Below are 25,991 nucleotides of genomic sequence, written 5' to 3'. Positions count from 1 at the left end.
TTGAAGAATATATTTCAATTAAATATTTTGTGTCCAGAGTTCAGCTTTAAATATCAGTCCATGCAATTTAACCACTTTCCTACCGCACTATAGCTGAATGATGGCTACAGCGCGGTCATCCAGTTCTGGGAGGGCGTCATATGACGTCCTCCCAGAACGTGTCCCAGCGATGTGCACCTGGTGCTGCCTGTGATCGCTTTGTCCTTTGGACACAGCTGGTCACATGACATGGTAAAAAGCCAATCATGGCAGCCTTTTGCCACAGGATCAGCTGTGTCAAATCACAGCTGACCACCATGTAAATACACTTGCTGGTTGTCACAGCGTGAGGAAAGCACTGCCAATAACCGGCAACTGTCAAAGGTGACATCTGCACTGATAATCAGTGCAGTCCCAAAAATGCACATCAGTGCCCAACAGTGCTGCCCAGCAGTGCTAGCAATCTGTGCCCATCAGTGCCGCCAGTGCTACCTATTAGTGCCCAACAGTGCCGCCTATCAGTGCCATCATTGCATCCTATCAGCACCCATCAGTGCCTCCTCATCAACACCCACCAGTGCAGCCTATCAGTACCCATCAGTGCTGCCTCATCAACGCACATCAGTGAAGAGGAAAAATTATCTGTTTGCAAAATCTTATAACAGAAACAAAGAAAACCTTTTTTTTAACATTTTTGTTTATAGTGCAAAAAATAAAAACCCAGTGGTGATATAATACCACCAAAAGAAATCTCTATTTGTGTGAAAAAAAAATTATAAAAATTTCACATAGGTAGTGTTGCATGACTGTGCAATTGTCATTCAATGCACGACAGTGCTAAAATATGACAATTGGCCTGGGCAGGAAGGGGGTAAAAGTGCCCGGTAGGCAAGAGGTTAAAAGCTTCTCACCTCCCAGCTTTTGTCACAATCATTTCAGTGCCGAGACTATTAAAGGTCTCCCAAAGTGCCGAAGTCTCCAGGCTGACCATAATACTCCGCAAAGCTGCATTCTTACATGAGACATCATCTTGTGGAGGCCGGGGGACGTCTGAGAGAGATGAGCTCCAGGGGCCAATGTCCGGAGACCCAAAACAACCAGAATGGACATGGTGTGCGTCTGAAAGATAAAGACTATTTTCAGAGGTATTTAATACTGAAAACACTGAACCAATAACCCCAGCCCTTGGTAGTCCCAGGGAGATTATAGCCAAAAATGATTCTACACATCATGCATTATGAAAAAATTCTATTAAAATCTAATCGAATTTGTATTTCTCCCCTATACTATGAGGTGTATTTCTATACATTTTACATTGCTTTTCATCTGTTGAAACTGCCATGTACATTCATTCTGTGTGAATGGGGTAAAATCAAATGTTCTTTATTTCTTCTTCTCAAATGTTTCTGATTAATGAAAAAAAAAGGTTCTTATGATCATTGGTGGCTTCTAGTAGCTGATCTGGGGGTGCAGTAAAAAAAAAAAAAAGTCAGGGGGCAAAACGTCAACATTGTGTGTACGTCACCGACAGTCTGTCACAGATGCAGAGGACTAGTACTCCCTTGTTAATGCGACATGCTTCTGTACCACTAGTCACGGCCCAGAAGTAATGTTTGACTGATATATCATAGCTAATGCAGGAGTGAACAGGGAACATTAGTATGTATTGGAGGGCCATTAGATTAGGATAAATGAGAACCTGTGCCCCCTTATATCAGGTGTCCCTATTAGAGTTCCCTTTTACATCAGGGTTCCCATCTGAGTCTTGCTTTTAAATCAGGGTTCACATCAGAGTGCCCCCTTACATCAGTTGTCCTCATCACAGTGCCTCCTTACATCACCCTCAGAATGCCCCTTTACAGGAGCTGTTCCACTCACAGTGCCCCTCTTACATCAACTGTCCCCATCAGAGTGCCCCCTTACAGCAACTGTTCCCATCAGTATGCCACCTTACATCAACTGTCCCCATCAAAGTGCCCCCTTACATCAACTGTCCCCATCACAGTGCCCCTTACATCAACTGTCCCCATCATAGTGCCCACTTACATCAACTGTCTCCATCAGAATGCCCCCTTACAGCAACTCTTCCCATCAGAGTGCCCCCTTACAGCAACTGTCCCCATTAGAGTGCCCCTTTACAGCAACTGTTCGCATCAGAGTGCCCCCTTACATCAATTGTCCTCATTAGTGCCTACTTACATGATTTGCCCCTATCAGTGCCTCCTTACAATAACAATCTCCATCAGAGTGCCCCATTACATCAACTGTTCCCATCAGAGTGCGCCCCTTACATCAACCGTCTCCATTAAAGTGCCGCCTTACATCAACCGTCTCCATCAGAGTGCCCCCTTACATCAACCGTTCGCATCAGAGTGCCCCCTTACATCAACGTTCCCCATCAGAGTGCCCCCTTGCATCAACTTTCCCCATCAGAGTGCCCCCTTACATCAACTTTCCCCATCAGAGTGCCCCCTTACATCAACTGTCTCCATCAGAGTGCCCCCTTACATCAACTGTCTCCATCAGAGTGCCCCCTTTCATCAACTTTCTCCATCAGGATGGCGAGGGTGCGGGGATGGCCAGCTGCTTCTTTCATTCTGAAGGTAAGGTTAGTGCATGAATCGGGTGGGCGGCTGAGGGGGGGGGGTGATGGTCAGTGGTGTTGGTGGGAGCTGGGGGGGTGTTATGGTGATAGTGGTGGTGGCGAGGGGTGGGGTGCCTAGGGCAGCACATGAACTAAAAACACCACTGGGGAGGCACAACTAAAATTTGGGGGGGGGGCAGAAGTGGAAAGCATCACACTAGGAATAAAATTAATTTCAGGGCTCATGCCTGTGAATGCAAAAAATAAATACTATGTTTGGATCTGTACTGCGTTTTCATTTTTGTTTTTTGTATGTGTCTGAATGCAGCTTTATTAGGCTCCTTTCACAACTAAGGGTTTACAGCACCCTTGAAAAGCGATCGGAAGGGGATATCTTTTTAGAGGAGAGAGAAAAGAGGTTGAGGAGGTGAAACTGCTGCCTATATTACATACAAGGAGAAGTGTGATCCAAACTCTGCATGTCGTGTTAAGACTGCTGCAAAGCATCACGGCCATGGCAATGAATGCACCATGTCCACTTGTAGGTGGGTGGTAAAAACACGAATCAACACAGTTTTTACTGCCTTCAGGCCACTCATGTAAAAGGAGCCATATGCCCAGTGTGTCCATCCACATGGCAGCACTTAGCACTGTATTCTAGAGCTGCATTTAGGCTAGGTTCACATCAGTTTTTCCTCGGTTCACATCATATGTTTTCATCCATTTTCATCTGTTTTTCGTTTGTTCTGGGTTTTTTTAACAGAAGAAAAATAGGGTTTTCTTCCGTTCAAAAAAACAGATGTTAGCGGATGTAAACAGATGATCATCCGTTTACATCCACTAGTCCATAGAAATACGTGAGTGTCCGTTTTACATCCGTAAATGGACAGATGAAAAAGTAGTTACGGGGATCTAGGATTTCTATCAGGATCAGCATCTATATGTAACACCCTTTAGCTTAGTTAGGTAGGATTTTTGGTAGTGGAGTCAGCCTGTTAGTGAGGTAGGAGTTCACCTCAGAACAGGCTGGGAGGTTCTGAATGTCAAAGCTTCTGGAGCCCTTCAACCTCTCCAGAAACCTGAGAGCTTTCTGGAGGAGGTATGGAGGAGCCTAAGGTCTGCATACTTGAGGGACCTTGGTCATTCCTCTGGCAGGAGGCTGGGCATGGTGACCAGGGCAACCCTTAATTATCACAGAGCCTGGGTCAGTGTTGGGTGGAAGATGAAGTGAGGAGCTGGAGTGTTGAGCCTGGGAGGGGGCCCCAGGGAGGGGAGCCTACCTACAGGCAGGTCGCTGGAGAAGAGGATCGCCACTGCCTCAACGTCTCCCAGGGAGGACAGCCTGGGTAGCAGGGAAGGAGCCAGCCCAGAGTAAGACCTGAAGACAGCCACCAACCCACCAAGTTGACATGAAAGGACAGTGTGAGTACTCTTGCACCCAATGGACCACATAAGGAGAGAGGATATGTGCCAGAAGACTGGACCATTTACAAAGCACAACACAGTAGGAAACCTGCTGTGATACCACAAGGCTTCACTGCGCTTCCCTTACTGAAGATGTTGGTGCATGTACCCAAATTTAAGAATCTGCTCGGGTGAGAACATCCCTGAATTCCTGGACAGGTAAGTGCCCTTATATTAACAGTCAACAGCTACAGCATTTGTAGCTGCTGACTTTTAATTGTTTTTGAGGGGGGAACTTGGAGCTCTGCTTTAACTGGATAAACTGGTACAACTCCAGTCAGCCATGCCTCTCAACCAGAGTTCCAAAGAACCCTATAGAGGTTGCTAGGGGTTCCTTGATCAATTCCTGGCTCTCAGATATGTTCCTACTGACACCATTCTTCTTTTCCGCTATCTGTAGGGATGTAAATCTTCCCAAGGAGCATTCCTGTTGAGAAACAAGCACTGAGAGGCCACATGACATAATGGCATGTACATTGGGTTTTCCCCATATTTATAGTTTCCTATGTACAAGATGACTTCATTAACACAGCGCCCTCTGTTGGTGAGGCTGCCACTAGCATGTAAATTAACCATGCTTCACCTTCAATTAAAATCACACATAGGATACTATTGACTTGTCGTTCTCTATTGGTGATTGAAGGCTATCTAAACCATACACTGCCCTTATTTATATCTCACTAAGGCAGTGTTTCTCAACTCCAGTCCTCATGGACCCCCAACAGGTCAGGATTTCCATTATTTTGCACAGGTGATTTGATCAGTTTCACTGCCTTAGTAATTACCACAGCTGTTTCATCTGAGGGAAATCCTGAAAACATGACCTGTTGGGGGTCCATGAGGACTGGAGTTGAGAAACACTGCACTAAGGGGACTACGGCCATAGTACCCTCTACCTGTGGCTCAACAAGTTACATACAATCTAGTCTACTCAGTTTCCATTGATAAGAATATGGGCCCTGAATCAAAATTGGTAAATAGATCAAGACCCAAACTGGGGAATTATCACAATTAAAACATCTCCCCAGTCTAACACACCATCCATTTCAATAAAACAATGATATATCCTTTAAAGTGGATAAACTACTTGCAAAAATAATATATCACCTACATCCTAGTCCTAACATCATTACTGGTAAATCATCAGATCAGAGGTTAACAACCCTCAAATCAAATAGAAAGCTGTTGTTAAGCGACACCAGTGCCAGATAAGGGGGGGGGGGACGACAACTGCCTGGGGACCTCCTCTATACAAAAAAAAAAAAAAAAAAGATGATTTAAAAATAGTTATAAAAAAATAAAAATAAATAATAAAATAAAAACTGAAATACACAATAAAACATTTTCTTTTATTAAATGTATCTTGGGAAGTAATATTTGTCTGGCCATCATCTGTAAAAGTATTTACTCTACACTGGTATATCATATCTTTTATAAAAACGAATTTTGGCAGCTCAAGTGAACCACACATAAAGCACTATGACTTTGTGCGTGTGCATGCATGATGTTGTGTCATGCATTTTTAAAAAGTGTGATTGACATTGAGATTGTGAAGCAACGGTCTATGAGGGACCGCCCCTCAAGGTCTAAGGCTGGCCATACACTATACAATTTTCTGTCCAATTTCCTATAGATTTACCTTCAACTTTGTAGTGCCTAATTGGATACAATTGAAAGTGTTTAGGTTTGACCTTGTATTATATGGTTTTTGGTAAATCTAAACCAAAAATCTCCAGAAAATTGTATAATGTATGGCCAGCCTTAATCTGGCCCCACCTGACCATATAGGGCGGCCAGGTTTGAGACAATAAAATGTTGCTATAGAAGGAATGTAGTTATGATGTATGGTCATCCTGTATTGTCAGGTGACCAAAACCTTACTGAATGTGCCAGCAATGACATTAACGATTTTAAGACCCTATGCACATGCGTTGTCATCTTCCATTGATTTGTGAATAAATTGACAGATTTCTCTATATCTGACAATGTTCTCCTGGCCAGCTTGGATGGGGAAGCTTTGTATGGTAACATTAGACACACCCAGGGTTTACAAGCTTGAGAGTAATTTTTATTAATGAAAGGGAGAAGATTTCAGCCTGGGTTCACATATATGTGGTGCAGTATATCGCATGTGATTCACACAGGAACCGTACTGCATTCCTGTTCAAATCACATGCTATTTGTGTGCGGTGCAATTGGAGCCGTACATTTTGTATGACTCTAATCACACCCACACAGAAGAAAGGTGCAGGACTCTTTTTTTTGTCCGTGCTAGAATAGGATCCCATGTGTATTCACACCTATGCGATCTGATTCTGCACATCGCATCGCATTTTGCGGACCGATTTTGGGTGTTAACTTAACATACATACATACCTGCAGCGGTTCATATGAACGGGGTGTGATTCTTATGCAGTGCGGAATTTGCACAGAAAATGCTGCGAATTCCGTAACTCATCAGGGTGAACCCAGGCTCACGATGTGTTCATCTTAAGGCTTCGTTCACATCATGTGCGATGAAAAACTGATGGAAACTGACATGCACTTGCAGAGGCCTCATATTTCATGTGCGCTTCAGGCTCAGTTCACACTAGTGCGGGTGGAAGCCGCTGCGGCACCCACACACAAAAAGCAGGACCCGCAGGCGGGTGCCATTAATTTTAATGGCATACCGCCTAACTGGAAATCGCAACCGCTGTAGTGCCGTTCCAAGTGTGGCCTGCGATTTCTGTAAAGGTGCCAGGATCTTTTTCCTGCGTTCAAATGAATGGGCTGTCGTGGCGCGTCCCACAAGACCGCACTATTGTGAACCAAGCGTCAATGAGCATTATACACATTGCAAATTTCTGTGCAGAAAAAAATCTGCACGTGATAGTAGCGTTGTGGTGTGAACAGGGCATATAGAGAACTATTGATTTCATTGTGTCCTTGCAGATCTGTGGCAAAATAGTATATGCATTTTTACCTCGTTTGGGGTGCATTTTTAAAGGATATGTAACTCAAAAACTGCACCAAAAACACAAGGTGCGTTGTTGCCAAATTTTCCATGAGGATTTTTTTTTTTACTTGCACCAAAAAGGATGCTTTCACACTGATCCGTGAAAAGAAAAAAAGCAAAAGAAAACCGTGTATTTTTATGGAACGCTTCATACTGCTCCATTGTGGTTCTGGTACATTTTTCACAGATCAAGTGGAGCAGATTTGGTGTGATTAAAAAACAAAAATGCACCATTGAAATCAATAGGAAACGCAGCAAAAACGTACCTGCATTGTGTTTTTAAATCACGTCCTTTAAAGAATGCATAAAGCATGGTAAAAATGCATATGCATTTTTGCAGTAGACTGGTGTGAAAGTAGCCAAAATGCAGCAAACGCACCGCACCTGCAACAGATCAGTGTGAAGAGTTTCGTAGAACGGTCACACTGTTTTCTTCTGCATTTTTTAACACAACAGCGGAAGAAAAACTGATCAGTGTGAAAGCCACCTAAAACTTTGAAAATTCTTGAACATTAATAAACTATATGTTTATACTGGATTTGAGGCTGACCAGAACCTTAAATAGACAGTATGAAGTCCAAAGAAATAATGTCCAATGATAGTAACAAATAGATGAAACGGTGAATTTGTTACTTCCCAGTGAGGCGCTCACTAAAAAAACGTGCTGGAAGTATAAGAAATGTGCACTCACCAGATGCACAATATGAAAGCGCAATAATATAAGCCAGAGGTCCCCTTTTCTCCTATGGAAGGTGCAGCTCACGCTGGGCAGGCTTTTCCACAATATTGGTGCCTTGGCATCACCCCTTTTGAGAATGCACTTTGTGTGCGAAACACGTTAAAGAGGAGCCACACACGCCTGAGACGTCATGCCACCGGATCAAGGAGGTCCAGTGGCCTCCATAACTATCCAGCTGGTTAGTGTTCTGAACAGTTTTGAACGATTTTGCTATATACCTTATATATACTTGATCGGCGAAGGCCTCCAAGTTCTTTTTTATGTATGTTCATTACTTTTTATTATTAATAAAATCGGAGATTTTGACCTACTACACTATGGCCACTATTCTCTGCTCCACATCGAGCATTTAATCCTCCAGGACACTATGGGGACCACCCTGAGGCCCAGAGGAGAGTGACTCATGTGTGCTCATCCCCACCGCAGCTTCCTCCAGTAAAGAAGACCTCTAAAGGCGCCAATATTGTGGAAAAACCTGCCCAGTGTGAGCTGCACCTTCCATAGGCTTATATTATTGCGCTTTCATATTGCGCATCTGGTGAGTGCGCATTTCTTATATTTCCTGCACTTTTTTTAGTGAGTGCCTCACTGGGAAGTAACAAAGTCACCGTTTCATCTCTTTGTTACTATCATTGGACATTATTTCTTTGGACTTCATACTGTCTATTTAAGGTTGTGGTCAGCCTCAAATCCAGTATAAACATATAGTTTATTAGCGCTGCACTATTTTATATATTAATATTTTAATGTGTGTAGACAACTGGTGGGTACAATGGTGGGAACAGCCTGTGTGCCAACGTACGCCAATGTATTCTTCGGCTGGTGGGAAGACTCTATTGTGTTTACTGATAATATGCAGGAATCAACATCAAATATAGTCTTGTGGACTTGATTTTTAGATGGTGTATCATTCTGGGGAATGAAAGCATTTGGTAGTTTGGTAGCATGACTAAATAATAATGCAATAGCGATGTGTGTGTGACTTATACAAGCATTCGCCTTTGCGCATGGGGGGGGCATTATACCTTTAATTGTCCTTTTATTGCTATCACAAAGGACGAACAACATCCCTTGTTATCTTGTGTAGCATGGGCCATGACAGGTCCTCTTTATATATAGTTACATAGTTAGTCTGGCTGAAAAAAGACAAAAGTCCATCCAGTTCAACCATTAAAAAAAAAAAATGTATAATTCTGCACCCACAGTTGACCCAGAGGAAGGCAAAAAAACCCCCAGAAAAGCACGATCCAATTTGCTCCTGCTGGGAAAAAAAATTCCTTCCTGATCCCCCGAGAGGCAATCAGATATTCCCTGGATCAACTTTACCTATAAATGTTAGTATCCGGTTATATTCTGCGTATCTAGGAAAGAATCCAGGACTTTTTTAAAGCAATCCACTAAGCTGGCCAGAACCAACTCTTGAGGAAATCTATTCCACATTTTCACAGCTCTTACTGTGAAGAAACCTTTCCATGTTTGGAGATTTAATTTCTTTCCTCCAGACATAAAGAGTGCCCCCTTGTGATGTGATGACCTCAGGGTGAATAACTCTACACCGAGTTCACTATATGAACCACTGATGTATTTATACATGGAGATCATATCCCTCCTTAATTCTCTTCTATGAGACCCCAGATCTCTCCTGTGGCCTCCAAAGCATCTGATCAAACTGAGATTGGTTTGATCAGATGCTTTTACAAGCTGGTAATGGCTTGTTTACATCAGACCACTTCCGGTTTCTGATGTTACACAGCGAGTGGGACAAGATCAGTTCTTCTCACTGTGTCCTAGAAACCAGATGCCTCCAGTCGCATCCATATCACACTGGTAGATGACGTTACACTGACATTTGTCGCCCAGCGTGGAGCCCGGGTTCTGAACACGGGATCAGCCAACCCAGAGTGGATGAGGGGGACCGTGGAGCATTCCAGACGTGGAGACTGATCACCTCCGAAAGCGGTAAGTGAATTTTTATGTTTAATAATTCCTTACCTGCGTAGTCTGGAATTGCCCAGCGGGACTACTCACCCGTCTGGCTGTCCGTTGATCAGCAAAGTGACAGGTATACTTGCCCGGGGCTCCTTTGAACCCACCTGTCAGTGTAACGTCATCGACCAGTGTGATATGTCTTGTCTTTTGTGTTGTCTGTGTGTACCAGTGTGATTGGTTGGGTTGTTGTTGATGCGCCTGTGAGGGAGGGGAGAATTACGGCAAAATATTCCTCGTCAGGAGTGGACAGGATACACCCTGATTTGAGAGAGGGTGCCGGGAACTCGCAGTCGCAGCGATGGTGACTGACGAGGGGATCTCGTAGTCGCAGTAATGGCGACACGGGGGAAAAAACCACAGCCAGGGATTGGCTTGTGGGGGAAAAAGAAAACTAAAAAAAAACAAAAAAAAAACATTTTACTCCCGACAGGCGTGTCTGAAATACTATGTCATGATCACACTGTGTATGTGGATTAATGTTTGGTGTACACCACGAAAGAGTGGGGATTGGTGAAAGTACTACAAGTAGTGGTACAGTGACAATCGTAGCTCCTGATATATTGGTTTACAGGGTTAATGTGCTTTACTCTCAGTGGAGCTGAAAAATAGGGAAGTCTCTCTGAAGGAGAAGCAGGGGGGGAAGTGCTGCGTGCTGTCCGTGGGTTCTGTTTAAACCGTCTCACGACACAGCACTTTCAGAACAAGAGAGAGTGACGGCTTTGGGGACCACCTTAGGGTCCCCAGGAGGGAAGTAAAACAAAATGGGACAGAAACTTATAAAGCCAGAGAACAGTTTGTTTGCTTGTGAACTGGTGGAGGAAGCTGTGTAAAGAGAAGAGAGGGCTTCTAATGAAGCATAACATGTTAAAGACAGCAGAAACTTGGTTTAATGTGGCCTGCACCCTACATCAGGAGGGGTGGGTGGAGCAAAAACTGAATCAGGACGGGGGAGTTGTATATGTATATTACAGGAGAGGAGATGCGCCCGGCAAGGCGCCGCCCCCCTATGATGATGGCCCGTCCTGGAGGTGCGAGGCATGTGGAAATACAGGAAGGCCCCACGTTGGGCGCCAAATGTCTTGGACTAGGTCACTTACAGACCATTTACCGTGATCTACCAGTGAGCCAAATTAATATGAGAATACGTGCACGTGGAAGTAAGACACTGACACTTTGCAGTTTGCCAACTTCCTAAAATTCTGTTTTATTGAGGAACTAACAGTATCATTTATAGGGCATATGATGCAGGCAAAGCATATACATTGATTGGGTGAAAAGTCCACTGGTTTCTGCATGTTCATCCATCCGTGTTGATATCTTCCAATCATTGTCCCCAAAATGACTCATTCCCTTTTATGGGGGTTGTTTACATTAAAAGATACTTTTCTCCTAATGAGTCACCAAGGGTGAGACTCCGGATGAAGGCGCCATCTTAATTATCATCATTGTTCTGTCAACCTATATCTGATTGTTTACTTAAGAGAGTAAGGAATTTAAAGAGCAAGAAACAGAATGTAGCAAGACTATAAAATTGTCATTTTACTGATCATCTAATAAAATGTGGACTGTCTATCACAATCCACTACAACGGGCTTTCTGATGAAACAGGAGAGCATGGTAAAGGCAGCAGCCGGAGGGGCACCCCCCTTCTGCCTCCTGAAAAATAATCCAGTCGCTGTATAGCTTTCCACTTGCCAATCCCGTCACAGTACATTTACTGCAGGAGGGCCGCAAGGGCAGGCTCAGTCACATATACACTACATTGCCAAATGTATTGGACCGTCCCTCCAAATCATTGGATTCAGGTGTCCCAATCCCCTCCATGGCCACAGGTGTATAAAATCATCACCTAGGCATGCAGACTGCTTCTACAAACATTTGTGAAAGAATGGGTCGCTCTCAGGAGCTCAGTGAATTCAAGCGTTAATCCTTGCTACTAAATATTCCACGGTCAATTGTTAGTGGGATTATAACAAAGTAGAAGCAACTGGGAACAACAGCAACTCAGCCACCAAGTGGTAGGTCACATAAAATGACAGAGCGGGGTCAGTGCATGCTGAAGCGCACAGTGCGCAGAAGTCGCCAACTGTCTGCAGAGTAAATAGCTAAAGATCTCCAAACTTGGTGTGGCCTTCAGATTAGCACAACAACAGTGTGTAGAGAGCTTCATGGAATGGGTTTCCATGGCCGAGCAGCTGCATGCAAGCCTTACATCACCAAGTGCAATGCAAAGCGTCAGATGCCGTGGTGTAAAGCACGCCTCCACTGGACTCTAGAACAGTGGAGACGTGTTCTCTGAAGTGACCAATCACGCTTCTCTGTCTGGCAATCCGATGGACGTGTCTGGGTTTGGTGATTGCCAGGAGAACGGTACTTGCCTGACTGCATTGTGCCAAGTGTAAAGTTTGGTGGAGGAGGGGTTATGGTGTGGGGGTGTTTTTCAGGGGTTGGGCTTGGTCCCCTAGTTCCAGTGAAGGAAACTCTTAAGGCGTCAGCATACCAAGACATTTTGGTCAATTTCATGCTCCCAACTTTGTGGGAACAGTTTGGGGATGGCCCCGTGCTGTTCCAACATCAATAGAACACCTTTGGGATGAATTAGAGTGGAGACTGTGAGCCAGGCATCCACCCCCAACATCAGTGCCTGACCTCACAAATGCTCTTCTGGAAGAATGGTCAAACCGTCCCATAGACACCTCCTAAACCTTGAGGACAGCCTTCCCAGAAGAGTTGAAGCTGTTATAGCTGCAAAGGGCGGGGCCAACTCAATATTGAACCCTACGGACTAAGACTGGGGTGCCATTAAAGTTCATGTGCGTGTAAATTCAGGCTGACTAATATATTTGGCAATATGTATGATTGTGCCTCTTCTGGGTTAGGAGTGCGCAGAACTGACACAGTAGATTACCGTTAGCGGTAACCGGGTAGAATGCGATCGCTATGATTGGTCATAGCGATCACATCATAACAATGCGAACAACCTGTCATGAATGGCTTTTCATTCATGAACAACTTGCTTTCTGTTGTGATCTGTGATTGGCCCAAAGCAAGCAGTACCAGGCTACCTGTACCATGACATTAGCTGTAGCCAATCACAGATCACAACCATAGGCAAGCTCTTCATGAATGGCTAACCCATTTGTGACAGCTAAAACTATTGCTTATACAATGAACATCAATGTATAGGCAATAACAGTGGGGAAAAAATCCCTGATCACCTCCAGAATAGCACAGCATCACTATGGAGACACAGAGCTTCTCTGATGACAGGATGTAAAAAAAAAAAAAAGAATAATGTTTAAAGAAAACTGAAATTCTTTTTTTTAACATACTGTCACCAGTCAGTATCCCTGAACACCACCACACCAGTCGTATGATGATGTACTGCACTGGTGATATGTAAGTAAAATTTTACACACTGAAGAAGAAAGAAATTTTATTTAATTTCTTCATTTTCCTAAAAATTGTGAAAAAAAAATTACAACTTCAAAAAAAAACTCACCATGCCTCTTACTAAATACCTCAGACTCTCAACTTTCCCAAAAATTCATTTGGGGGGTATTTTCACTGTCCTGACATTATGGGGCCTCAAGAATATCCATCAGGATTGATCAATTTTCAAATATATATCCCATAGTTTATAGACGCTATAACTTTCACGCAGACTAATTAATATACATGTATTGGGATTTTATTTTATCAAAGAAATGTAGCAGAATACATTTTTGCCTCAATTTATGAAGAGATTTGATTTTATTGGATATGTTTTATAACATTAAGTAGAAAATATTGGGGGTATTCTTAAAGGTTTGATGTTTTTTTCATTTATATTATAAAAACTTAAAAAACACAGTAGTAATCAAATACCACCAAAAAAAAACCTATTTGTGTGAAAAAAATATATTATTATTATTATACAGGATTTATATAGCGCCAACAGTTTGCTCAGCGCTTTACAATATAAAGGAAGACAATACAGCAACAATACAGTTCAATACAAGAGGGAAAGGAGGCCCCTGAGCCTGGGAGCTTACAATATATGTTTAATTTGCGTACAGCATTGCTTGACTGCGCAATTGCCAGTAAAGTTAGCGCAGTGCTGAATAGCAAAGAATTCCTTGGTTTTGAAGGGGGCAAAACCTTCCGGAGCTCAAGTGGTTAAATGTGGGTTTCACTTTTTTGTTATTCTTGCATGGCTGACACAGCTTTCCATTTGATTTCAGGGTCGTTAAACTCTGGTGTGATTAATTACCAATTATGATGTTAGGACTAGGATGTAGGTGATATATCATTTTTGTAAGTGCAAATCCACTTTAAAAGATATATATCATGGTTTTATTGAAGTGTATGGTGTGTTAGAATGGTGAGATACTTTACTTGTGATAATTCCCAGATTTGGGTCTTGAGCTATTGAACGATTTTGATTCTAGGACCATACACCGATCAATGGAAATTTGGTAGACCAGATTGTATGTAATTGGTTGAGCCACAGGTAGAGGGTGCTGTGGCAGTAGAGCCATAAGTGTGATATATATAAGGGCAGTGTATGGTTTAGTCACCAACAGAGGACAAGGAGTCAATGGCATCCTATGTGTGATGAAAATAAAGAGTGAGCATGGTTTCATTCACAAGCTAGTGGCAAACTCACCAGCAGAGGGCGCTGTGTTAATGATGTCATCATGCACATAGGAAACTATAAATATGGGGAAAACACAAAGCAAGCACCATTTTACCATGTGGCATCTCATTGCTTTATTTTAAAGTTTACTTTGCACAAATTTAATATATGTTAATATACACTATATTGCCAAAAGTATTGGTCCAGCCCCCCAAATCATTGGATTCGGGTGTTCTAATCACCCCCATGGGCACAGGTGCATAAAATCAAGCCCCTAGGCATGCAAGCTGCTTCTACAAACATTTGTGAAAGAATGGGTCGCTCTCAGGAGCTCAGTGACTCCAAGCGTGGTACCGTGATAGGTTGTCACCTGTGCAATAAGTCCATCCGTGACATTTTCTGGCTACTAAATATTCCACAGTCAACTGTTAGTGGGATTATAACAAAGTGGAAGCAAATGGGAACAACAGCAACTCAGCCACCAAGTGGTAGGCCACGTCACTTGACAGAGCGGGGTCAGCGCATGCTGAAGCGCACAGTGTGCAGAAGTCACCAACTGTCTGCAGAGTCAATAGCTAAAGACCTCCAAACTTGGTGTGGCCTTCAGATTAGCACAATAGTGCATAGAGAGCTTCATGGAATGGGTTTCCATGGCCGAGCAGCTGCATCCAAGCCTTACATCACCAAGTGCAATGTAAAGCGTCGGATGCGTGGTGTAAAGCACGCCGCCACTGGACTCTAGAGCAGAGGAGACGTATTCTCTGGAGTGACAAATGCAAATTCACAATCCAAATGCACATGTTCCTTCAGTAAAATTGGCTGTGTGTATACTGCAGCGACCGTCAGCTGGAACCGAACAGAATCCGCAAGGGAGAATGTAACCAGCACACTGATGATCACCAATATGGGTCCAAAAGTTTTAATGAACGATCACATAGTTACAGCAAGGCAATGTTTCGGAGTCTTGCAGGACCCCTTCCATCAGGCATGAAGGAGTCCTGCAAGACTCCGAAACATTGCCTTGCTGTAACTATGTGATCGTTCATTAAAACTTTTGGACCCATATTGGTGATCCTTGGTGTACTGGTGACATTCTCCACCTCTCTGAAGTGACCAATCACACTTTTCTGTCTGACAATCTGTTAGACTTGTCTGGGTTTGCGGTATTTGGCTGACTGCATTGTGCCAAGTGTAAAGTTTGGTAGAGGGGGGATTATGGTGTGGGGTGTTTTTCAGGGGTTGGGCTTAGCCCCTTAGCTCCAGTGAAGGGAACTCTTAAGGCGTTGGCATACCAAGACATTTTGGACAATTTCATGTTCCCAACTTTGTGGGAAGAGTTTGGGGATGGCCCCTTCCTGTTCCAACATGACTGCACACCAGTACACAAAGCAAGGTTCATAAAGACATGGATGAGCGAGTTTGGGGTGGAGGAACATGAGTGGCCTGCACAGAGTCTTGACCTCAATCCCATAGAACATCTTTGGGATGAATTAGAGCGGAGACTGCGAGCCAGGCCTCCTCCACCGACATCACTGCCTGACCTCACAAATGCTCTTCTGGAAGAATGGTCAGACATTCCCATAGACACACTCCTAAACCTTGTGGACAGCCTTCCCAGAAGAGTTGAAGCTGTTATAGCTGCAAAGGGCGGGGCCAACTCAATATTGAACCCTACAAACTAAGACTAGGATGCCATTAAAGTTCATCTGCGTGGAAAGGCAGGCGCCCCAATACTTTTGCCAATATAGTGTATACTATGTGACTGTATCCCACTGAAACACTGGCATATATTCAAAGAGTTACACTTTAGGCACTGCTGACTGGAGTTGTACCCTTTTATCTGCTTGATAGTGACGAGTTAGAGTGATCTAGTTCACCCTTGTTTTGTGGTTTATATTATTTTTTAATTAACCTAATACTCTGCCTCAAAAGGACTGTGTAAAATGCATGCCATATTCGTCACACAAGTTTTAATAAAATGAAATAAAGGTTTTAGGTCCCGATAGCTTTGGTGCATGGTGGGAGAGTGTAGCACCCAACTGGTGTATTTAGGTTAGGCTAAGTTTGACCAGATATTAAAGTTGACAAGGCCATCAGCACCAAAACCACCTCAGGCCTTTTTCTAGACAAGGTGTCAGTAAGCCATGGATTGTGATCTACCCGTCGACTGCAGGCAGCCAACAGGTAGATTGTGAACACAGCCTTCTTTGACAGTTCTCCCTCCAGCCTTAGTCCCTCTCATCTTCACTGCAGAGCGGAGATCGGGTGGCAGCACAGCACTGGATGGAGGGCAGGATCGGGAGCTGCCTGAGTTAACCTTTCTAGTTAACCAGCAGGTGATCGGTTGCTAGGAAGCTGGGTCATCCTAGCAACTAATCACCAGCTTGTTAATATAAAAAGTTACCTCCGGAAGCCCCCGCTCCTACCCTCCATCCAGTACTGTGCTGCCTCCAGCCCTCTACTCTGCTGCACACCAGTTGTAAGGTAAGAGAGTGCTACCTATACACCTGTGTGTGTTTGTGTGTGGACAAAGGGGGGTGGCAGAGGATGCAGCTTTAGGGGGGCAAAAAACACTACTGTGGGGGCAGGGGTGCATAGGACACTACAGTGCGGGGGCAATGTGAATCGGGCCAGAGGACACTGCTTTGGGGGGCACACGACACTACTGTGGGAGGGGGGCAAATTACACTGCTATAGGGAGCAGAGGACACTGCAGTAGGGGGGCGGGGTGGACAATGTGAAAGGGCAGAGTAAACTCCCACTATATGTGGGAAGGAGAGAACACTGCTATGGGTGAGGGGAGGCAGAGGACACTACTGTATGGGGGGCAGAGGACACTGCTGTGTGTGTGTTGGGGGGGACACTGCTGTTGGGGGAAAGAGAGGCAGAGGAAACTACTCTGGGGTTGCCGAGTACAATACTGTGAGGGGGATATTGTGAAAGGGGCAGACGATACTACTGTGGGGGTGGGGTACAGTACACTACTGTGGGGGGTGATATGAAAAGGTGCAGATGATACTACTGTGGGGGGGGGGGGGGTCCACATTAGAAGATTTTTCACTGCAACAAATATGCACAGTGGGAGATTTTTCATTAAAACAACTGTCCACAGTAGGAAATTTCTCACTGCAACAAATATCCACATCGGGGGATGGTACAAGTATCCACATTGGAAGATTTCCCACCAGAACAATTGCCCACATTGGGAGATGTCCAATCTGACCAACTGCCCACATATATTGCCCTTCACTTCATGTCCTGCTGACACAACAGAAGGTAAGAGGAAATCTCTCTAAATAAAGGAAACACCCTCTTAGACAACCAGAATGAGCATCCACATTGTGAGCTTTCCCAGTGGAACAGGTGTCCACATTGGGACATTATCCACTGAAACAAGTGTCCACATCAGGGCATTTCCCACCCAAGCATCCATATTAAAAGATTTCCCAGTTCCCACAGCAAATGTCCACATTGGTTGATTTTCCACTGAAACGTATGCACATTGGGAGATTTGCCTACGGATCAAGTGTCCACATTGGGAGATTTGCCTATGGATCAGGTGTCCACATTGGGGGATTTGCCTACGGATCAGGTGTCCACATTGGTAGATTTGCCTATGGATCAGGTGTCCACATTGGTAGATTTGCCTACAGATCAGGTGTCCACATTGAGAGATTTGCCTACGGATCAGGTGTCCACATTGGGAGATTTGTCTACGGATCAGGTGTCCACATTTGGAGATTTGCCTACGGATCAGGTGTCCACATTGGAAGATTTGCCTACGGATCAGGTGTCCACATTGGCAGATTTGCCTACGGATCAAGTATCCACATTGGGAGATTTGCCTATGGATCAAGTGTCCACATTGGGAGATTTGTCTACGGATCAAGTGTCCACATTGGGAGATTTGCCTACGGATCAAGTGTCCACATTGGGAGATTTGCCAATGGATCAAGTGTCCAAATTGGGAGATTTGCCAATGGATCATGTGCCCACATTGGGAGATTTACCAATGGATCATGTACCCACATTGGGAGATTTACCAATGGATCATGTACCCACATTGGGAGATTTACCAATGAATCATGTGTCCACATTGGGAGATTTTTAACTTCAACAAATGCACATTGAGAGCATTTTCAATGGATCAAGTGTCCACAGTGGGAGATTTCTCACTGCACCAAATGTCCACATTGGAAGATTTCCCACCAAACATACCTGCATTAGATTTCTCACCAGAACAAGTGTTCACAATGGGAGATTTCCCATCCGAACAAGTATTCACAAAATACCAAAAGTGACCACATTGGGAGATTTCCCACCAGAGCAAGTGTTTACATTGGGAGATTTTTCACTGGAACAAGTGTCCACATTAGGAGATTTCTCACCGGAGCAAGTGTCCACATCGGGAGATTTACCATCTGAACAAACACCCACAATGGAAGATTTTCCACCAAAAATGCCCAGGTTGGGAGATTTCCCACCAGAGCAAGTGCTCACATTGGAAAAATGGCCCTCTATTCCTGGTTATGTGATAATTTTAAAATAAAGGATTTTGCATCAATTTTAGTCCCACGGACAATAGTCATCAGGACAATAGAGAGAAAAGGTCTCCCTAATAGGGACACAAACAGCAGTAAAAACGTAAACAAGGGTTCTAACCCTCACCGCTCTATCCAAAACTAGAAAAAAATACTTTGTCTTTACATATACTTCAAAGGGTTACTACAAATATGACAAACCAGCTACCAACATTTATGTGACATAGATACTAAAAATAATCATTAGTATGGATGAAGTCTTCATACCATTACAGAAATTGTGAAACATACCAACTAGTGTGTGCTGCCAATATTATACACAAAGAAAGGCATCGGGATGTCTCTATGCAATTTCTGCATGGATAGTCAACTCTGTGTTGAAAAATATTATTCAAGTTTTAAAATTCTTTTGTTCTGAATGATAAGGGTCATAGTGCTCTCAGTACATTCATATATATTAGGCAAAATGCATCTAATTGAATAAACTATTATGAAATTGATTTAATTTCATTTAACTTTCTTGAAAAAACAAAGCATTGATCTGCAAATAATGTAGAGAGACCCAGGCTATTGCCCTGACAATCTATTGAAAAAGCTGAATATAATATACCAACCGAGACTGTATGGAACAGAATACTAGCATAATACTAGAAACTTTTATGTCATTCATATCTCCCAATGTGAACACGTGTTCCAGTGGAAAATCAACCAATGTCAACATTTGCTGTGGGAACTGATAAATCTTTATATGTGGATGCTTGGGTGGAAATGTCCCAGTGTGGACACTTTTGGTGGGAAGGTTTAGGGGCAAGAAATAAAAAGCTCTATCAAAGCAATTCTGTGCATGTATAATGTGTTTTATACACTTTCTATTTACTGTCTCTATTTTTTAATAGAAATCAAAATATCAAAAGAACACCCCGAACGATTCAGGAAGACATGGGCATGTTGGACTCACTTCCAATCTACTGATACTTATCATGGCTTAATGAAGGAATGAGTGAGAAAGATTTGAAGACATGGAAAGCCTCTAGAACTTTCACCTCAGGAATAATTCAATTACTGGACCTTAACTGGATTATACCCATAATTAAAGATAAAGTCTGTTACAGCCAGGCCGATGCGAATTGATGTGATTGGTTTGGTTATGCCTATTTACTTCTAAACCTCATCCTCCCCCCTCCACCCCCCCTCTTGTTTTTTTTGTTTTTTTTTCTCTCTTTCCCCCATCCTCCCTATCTATTTATCCTCCATGTTCCACCCCACCTCATTCTGATACTACATCTCATATTCTTCCTCCATTCCTACACGCGTCTCTTTCTTTTCTTTTCTTTTCTTTCTCTCTTCTGCAACCCTTTTCTTCATATTCTAACTAGCTATATTTTTCATAAGGTACGGAACATTCATAGATGTACAAGTATAACAATAATCTATAAAACTAACCCATGTTTTTCAGATATGGAAACATAAGACATATATGTCTTGAGATAATACTTTTGTCTTGCACTTCATAGTCTTGATACTTGAGCTCTCTCTACATAGAGACTAATGTATACCATATTTATCTAAAATTACATACTGTTATTAGTATTGCTATGGTTATATTTTTTGCATATGCCTTACTGTGGGACTTAGATTTATGTTGATCTACAATTTATTCTAATGTCCTAGTCCCGTCTGCGATACGGGAGAACGTGTATGAGGATGTGCACGGACTGCGATCCGTATCTGTCTATGATCTGTCTTGTCTTTCTTACTTCAATAAAACTTTTTTTGGAAAAAAAAAAAAAAAGAAAGAAAAAAAAAAAAAGAAATCAAAATATAAAAGGTTATATATATTTCACTACTCTAAGAGTATGAATTTATTTTTATTAGAAATATGAAGAAACATAGAAGAGTGACGGCAATGGACCAGGTGGTCCAATAAGTCTGCCACATTTTTTAACCTTTTTGTCTAGTATAGATCTACAGTATGTTTGTCCCAACTCCCAAGCATATTTGACTCACTACCTCTGCTGGAAGTCTATTCCAAGGATCAACTACTCTTTCAATAAAATAATACTTTCTAGTTTTAAACGTTCCTCCTCCTAGTTGGAGGTCATGTCCCCGAGTTCTTGATTTTGGCTTCATATTGGAAATAGTGCTCTAATGCATGGGTCAAGTTCTGAACACATTTTTTTTTAGAAAATCAGACATTTTGTGCATTTTGTAATCTGATGGTGCCACCATTGATTTAGCAATTGAACCAACCAAACCGTTAATTTCACCTCATATTGCTACAGAAAATAATTTTCTTGGCCAAGAATTGGAGGTCATAGCTCAAGCTCATTTCTTTTTCAATTATATTTCTTGTACGATTCAACAATCATTGATTATAAATTCATTAGTTTTTAAAAAAAAATTTCAACATACCCGTCACTCAAATTTGATGGTTGCTCAAAAATCGTTCATTGCTGTGGCCCACTAATGGGGAGAAATTCTAACGAAAATCCTTAGAAAAGGTTTTCAAAAGAAAATTATTTTGGAATTCGACCTGTGTATAGTTGGCTTTGTTCACCCCCTTGATGTATTTAAAAATTTCAGTCTTGTCTCCCCTTTCCTTTCCTCCAGACTGTACATAATAAGTTCCTGAAGTCTCTCCAGATATGTTTTATCCCCCAGAATTTTCACAATTTTTTTGCTTATTTCTGGACCCATTCTATCTTACCAATGTCTTTTTGTCAGGTCTCCAGAACTGGACACACTGTTCATCAATCAGAACCAGTGCCAGATTTAGAAGGGGGCAAAAGGGGCACCTGCACCAACAGAAGGGGTCACTCGCTATACAAAAATAATATAAAAAAATGTATAAAATAAAAATACTAAAATATAAAAAATATCATTAAAAAATTACTCTCTTTTATTAAATGTATTTTGGGAATAAATATTCTGCTGGCCATCTTCTGCAAATAGTTTAACTCTGGACTGGTATATTGCATTGTTTTTAAAAACGAATATTGTGGCAGCTTAAGTGAACCACACAGTGGGGTTGATTTACTAAAGCTGGAGAGAGCAAATTCTGGTGCAGCTCTGCATTGTAGCCAATCAGTTGCTAACTTGAGCTTGTTCAATTAAGTTTTGACAAAAAAAAAACCTAAAAACCTTAAAACCGATTGGATTCTATACAGAGCTGCACTAGATTTTGCACCCTCCAGTTTTAGTAAATCAACCCTATGGAGCACTATGACTGCATTTTCTGTGTGTATGCATGACCTCAGAATGTTGTGTTGAATTTTTTTTTATTTGTGTTACATTTGTGTTAAATCTTGTTAAATTTAATTTTCAAAATTTGTGACTGTCATTGGCAATGTAAACCAATTCTGTGCATGAGGGTCCCCCAGATTCTGAAGTGCCCCAGGCCCCCCGAGGTCTAAATCGCCCTACTGTTGGTGATCCCTGTTAGTGATGCATTCCAGAAAGAATTCAGTTCCAATAGGGTCCTAGTGAGCCACTAAATAATACTAATCGAATTAAGTGGCTTTGTAGTGCTCTGGTGAAACATTAAAAAAAACATTATATATATATATATATATATATATACACATCCATATCCAAAAACACACACTATTCTAAAAAAAATTAAAAAACAACAACATTGCAGATGTGTCACTATGTTTGCAATGCTGTAGAATGTCAACTTCTTCAAGGGAAGATAAAGATTTGGTTAGCTCAGTTTTCTTTGTAAAACTGTATAATAGATTTTATGTACACTATAAAAATATGTTCTTACCCGTTGAAAGAGACCGATGCATCCTCGCTCTTGCTCTGTAAGAATACCAGCAGTGCCCTGGACTTCAGTTGCTTTCTTTTGCAGTTCCTTATGTTGTCTCCACTCTCCCTTCCCTGAAGTGCACTAAGTCTTCCCCCCTTTTCTCTCACTACATGGGCTCCCCTGCTGTGACAACTGATGTCTACATGACAAGGGCTGAGCAGGCCTTTTAGGAATGCCAGAAAGGTTCAGCAGGAAGATGTCCTGGGCTCAATCAATAACTCATAATGAGATTATTGTTCTGGTGACAAAGCCACACTCAACACCTGCACATATGTAAGTGTCGAAGATCGAGGTACTGCTGATGGGACCATCCCCAGGAGTCCCAGAAGCGGCATGGAACGTCCACTCTGGGCAGGTGCTTTACTATCCAGCACTTGGCGATGTCTCATCTATCTTTGGGCTGCCACTTGCAGTCACACTTTGTAATAAGTCCCATTAATCTTCCATTGACAGGCCTGATTAATTAATAGCTTCCAGCAAAAGAGACAAAGCTGGCCTCCTCAGAAACATTGATCATAACTTTGTTTTCTTCAACAAGATCATAACTAGCTGCAATTAGAGACCTTCAGTTTAAAATATAGGTTGCGTTATGGCAAGGTGACAGTAATGGTATTCACAAAAAAGTTTTCATACCTGAACAGAAATGTAGATATGAGAATTTGTACTAAAGGAAACCTCTGCTTAGAGAAAGTGCTGGTGTTGCAGGCTTCCTTCTGAAAATTCCAGCTGACTGCCTGTTACATAGTTACATATAGTTACATAGTTAGTCTGGCTGAAGTCCATCCAGTTCAACCATTAAAATAAAAAAAAAAAAAAGTTATAATCCTACACCCACAGTTGATCTAGAGGAAGGCAAAAAAAAACCCAGCAAAGTATGATCCAATTTGATCCTGCAGAGAAAAAAATTCATTCCTGATCCCCAGAGAGGCAATCGAATATTCCGTGGATCAACTTTACCTATAAATGTTAACCAGTTATATTCGTGTATCTAAGGACTTTTTTTAAAGCAATCCACCGAGCTGGCCAGAACCAACTCTTGAGGGAGTCTATTCCACATTTTCGTATTTGGAGATTAAATCTCTTTTCCTCCAGATGTAAAGAGTGCCCCCTTGTCCTCTTTGATGACCTCAGGGTGAATAGCTCTACACCGAGTTCACTATATGAACCACTGATGTATTTATACATGTTTATCATATCCCCCCTTATGTATTATACATGGAGATCATATCCCCCCTTATGTATTATACATGATGATCATATCCCCCCTTAAGTATTATACATGGAGATCATATCCCCCCTTATGTATTATACATGGAGATCATATCCCCCCTTATGTATTATACATGATGATCATATCCCCCCTTAAGTATTATACATGGAGATCATATCCCCCCTTATGTATTATACATGGTGATCATATCCCCCCTTATGTATTATACATGGAGATCATATCCCCCTTATGTATTATACATGGTGATCATATCCCCCCTTATGTATTATACACAGAGATCATATCCCCCCTTATGTATTATACATGTTGATCATGTCCCCCCCTTATGTATTATACATGTTGATCATATCCCCCTTAATCTCCTCTTCCCAAGAGAGAATACATTCAGTTCCTCTAATCCAGTGGTTCTCAACCTGTGGGTCGCGACCCCTTTGGGGGTCGAACGACCCTTTCACAGGGGTCCCCTAAGACCATCAGAAAACACATATTTCTGACGTGTAAAGAGCAGCTACTGTGTAGAAAGCAGCTGCTGTGTTGAAAGCAGCTACTGTGTTGAAAGCAGCTACTGTGTTGAAAGCAGCAGTATTGGAGGTAAAACGACACTCATGAATTATAATTAGTGGGTAAATAATTTTATGGTTGGGGGTCACCACAACATGAGGAACTGTATTAAAGGGTCACGGCATTAGGAAGGTTGAGAACCACTGCTCTAATCTATTATTCGCCAGACACAGCTATTATTCACAGCAGAAACTGAGTACCGGGCACTGGAAGTCCGCCAGCACCCGCCGATCGTCGGGCAGAGACACAGAACAGAGCACTGCCCATGTAAACAAGGCAGAGCCATTCTGACGGGGAAGTGATGGATCTTGTGTCCCTGCAAAACAGGGAATAAGATCCATCACTTTTCTTAGTAACAGCAGCACACAGTGTACAATAAAACACTAGCTAGGAACACAGTTCACAGTTAACCCTTTGATCGCCTTGATGTTTAACCCCTTCCTAGCCAGTGTCATTAGTACAGTGTCAGTGCATATTTTTAGAACTGATCACTGTATTAGTGTCATTGGGATGTGGCAGTTAGCTCCCACAATGTGTCAAAAATGTCAGTTAGTGTCTGATTGTCCGCCGCAATATCACAGTCCCACTATAAGTCGCTGATCGCTGCCATTACTAGTGTAACATAAATATTCCAGCACAATTTTCATACTTTTGGCTCTGTATGCCACCAGAATAAATTAAAACAAAACAATCCAAATGAATTTGAAGTGCAGACTTTCAGCTTTAATCCAAGGGGTTGAACATAAATATCAAGTACAAATAGTAGGAACTGCAACCATTTTTATACACAGTCCCTCCATTTTCAGGGGCTCAAATGTACTTGGACAATTGAATATAATCATAAATAAAAAGTTCATTTTTAACATTTTGTTGATCATCCTTTACTGGAAATGACTGCCTGAAGTCTGGAATCCATGGACATTACCAAAGACTGGGTTTCCTCCTTTCTGATGCTTTGCCAGGCTCTAATTTTAGCTGTCTTCAGTTGTTCTTTGTGGGTCTTTCTGCCTTTAGTTTTGCCTTCAGCAAGTGAAATGCATGCTCAATTGGGTTGAGATCAGGTGATTGACTCAGCCATTGCAGAATATTCCACTTCTTTTCCTTCAAAAGCTCCTGGGTTGCTTTTGCAGTGTGTTTTGGATCATTGTTCATCTGTACTGTGAAGTGCCGTCCAATCAACTTTGCTGCATTTGGCTGAATCTGGGCTGACAGTATATCTCTAAACACTGCAGAATTCATCCGACTGCTTCTGTCACATCATCAATAAACACCAATGACCCAGTGCCACTGGGAGCCATGCATGCCCATGCCATCACACTGCCTCCACCATGTGTCCAAAATGTACACTTATTGGAAATTTTTTTACCAACAAATATGTAGCAGACTACATATCTGCCTAAATTTCGAAAGAAATTGGATTTTTTAAATGTTTTAATTGGATATGTTTTAAAAAAAAATATTTTTTTTCTCTATTTG

General features: G+C 42.3%; 1 protein-coding gene across 1 annotated transcript in view; it reads right to left on the bottom strand.

Annotated features, from left to right (window-relative positions):
* The window catches only part of LOC149452160 (T-box transcription factor TBX1-like), a 53,960-nt gene extending 31,257 nt beyond the window's left edge, over positions 1-22,703 (bottom strand). The window contains exons 1-3 of the mRNA XM_089689691.1: positions 22,682-22,703; positions 18,760-18,894; positions 891-1,098 (exon numbers count right to left, since the gene is read on the bottom strand). Coding sequence (XP_089545817.1) covers positions 891-1,098; positions 18,760-18,894; positions 22,682-22,703 — 365 coding nt within the window. The remainder of the gene's footprint in view (positions 1-890; positions 1,099-18,759; positions 18,895-22,681) is intronic.
* Between the last annotated feature and the right edge of the window lie 3,288 nt (positions 22,704-25,991).

The sequence above is a fragment of the Staurois parvus genome, unplaced genomic scaffold, assembly GCF_062004578.1.
Source record: "Staurois parvus isolate SC_StPar_1 unplaced genomic scaffold, SC_StPar_1.0 ptg000493l, whole genome shotgun sequence".
In the NCBI taxonomy this organism is placed as follows: Eukaryota; Metazoa; Chordata; class Amphibia; order Anura; family Ranidae; genus Staurois; species Staurois parvus.
Note: the sequence above shows the minus strand (reverse complement) of the source record. Positions and strands in the feature narration are given on the sequence as shown.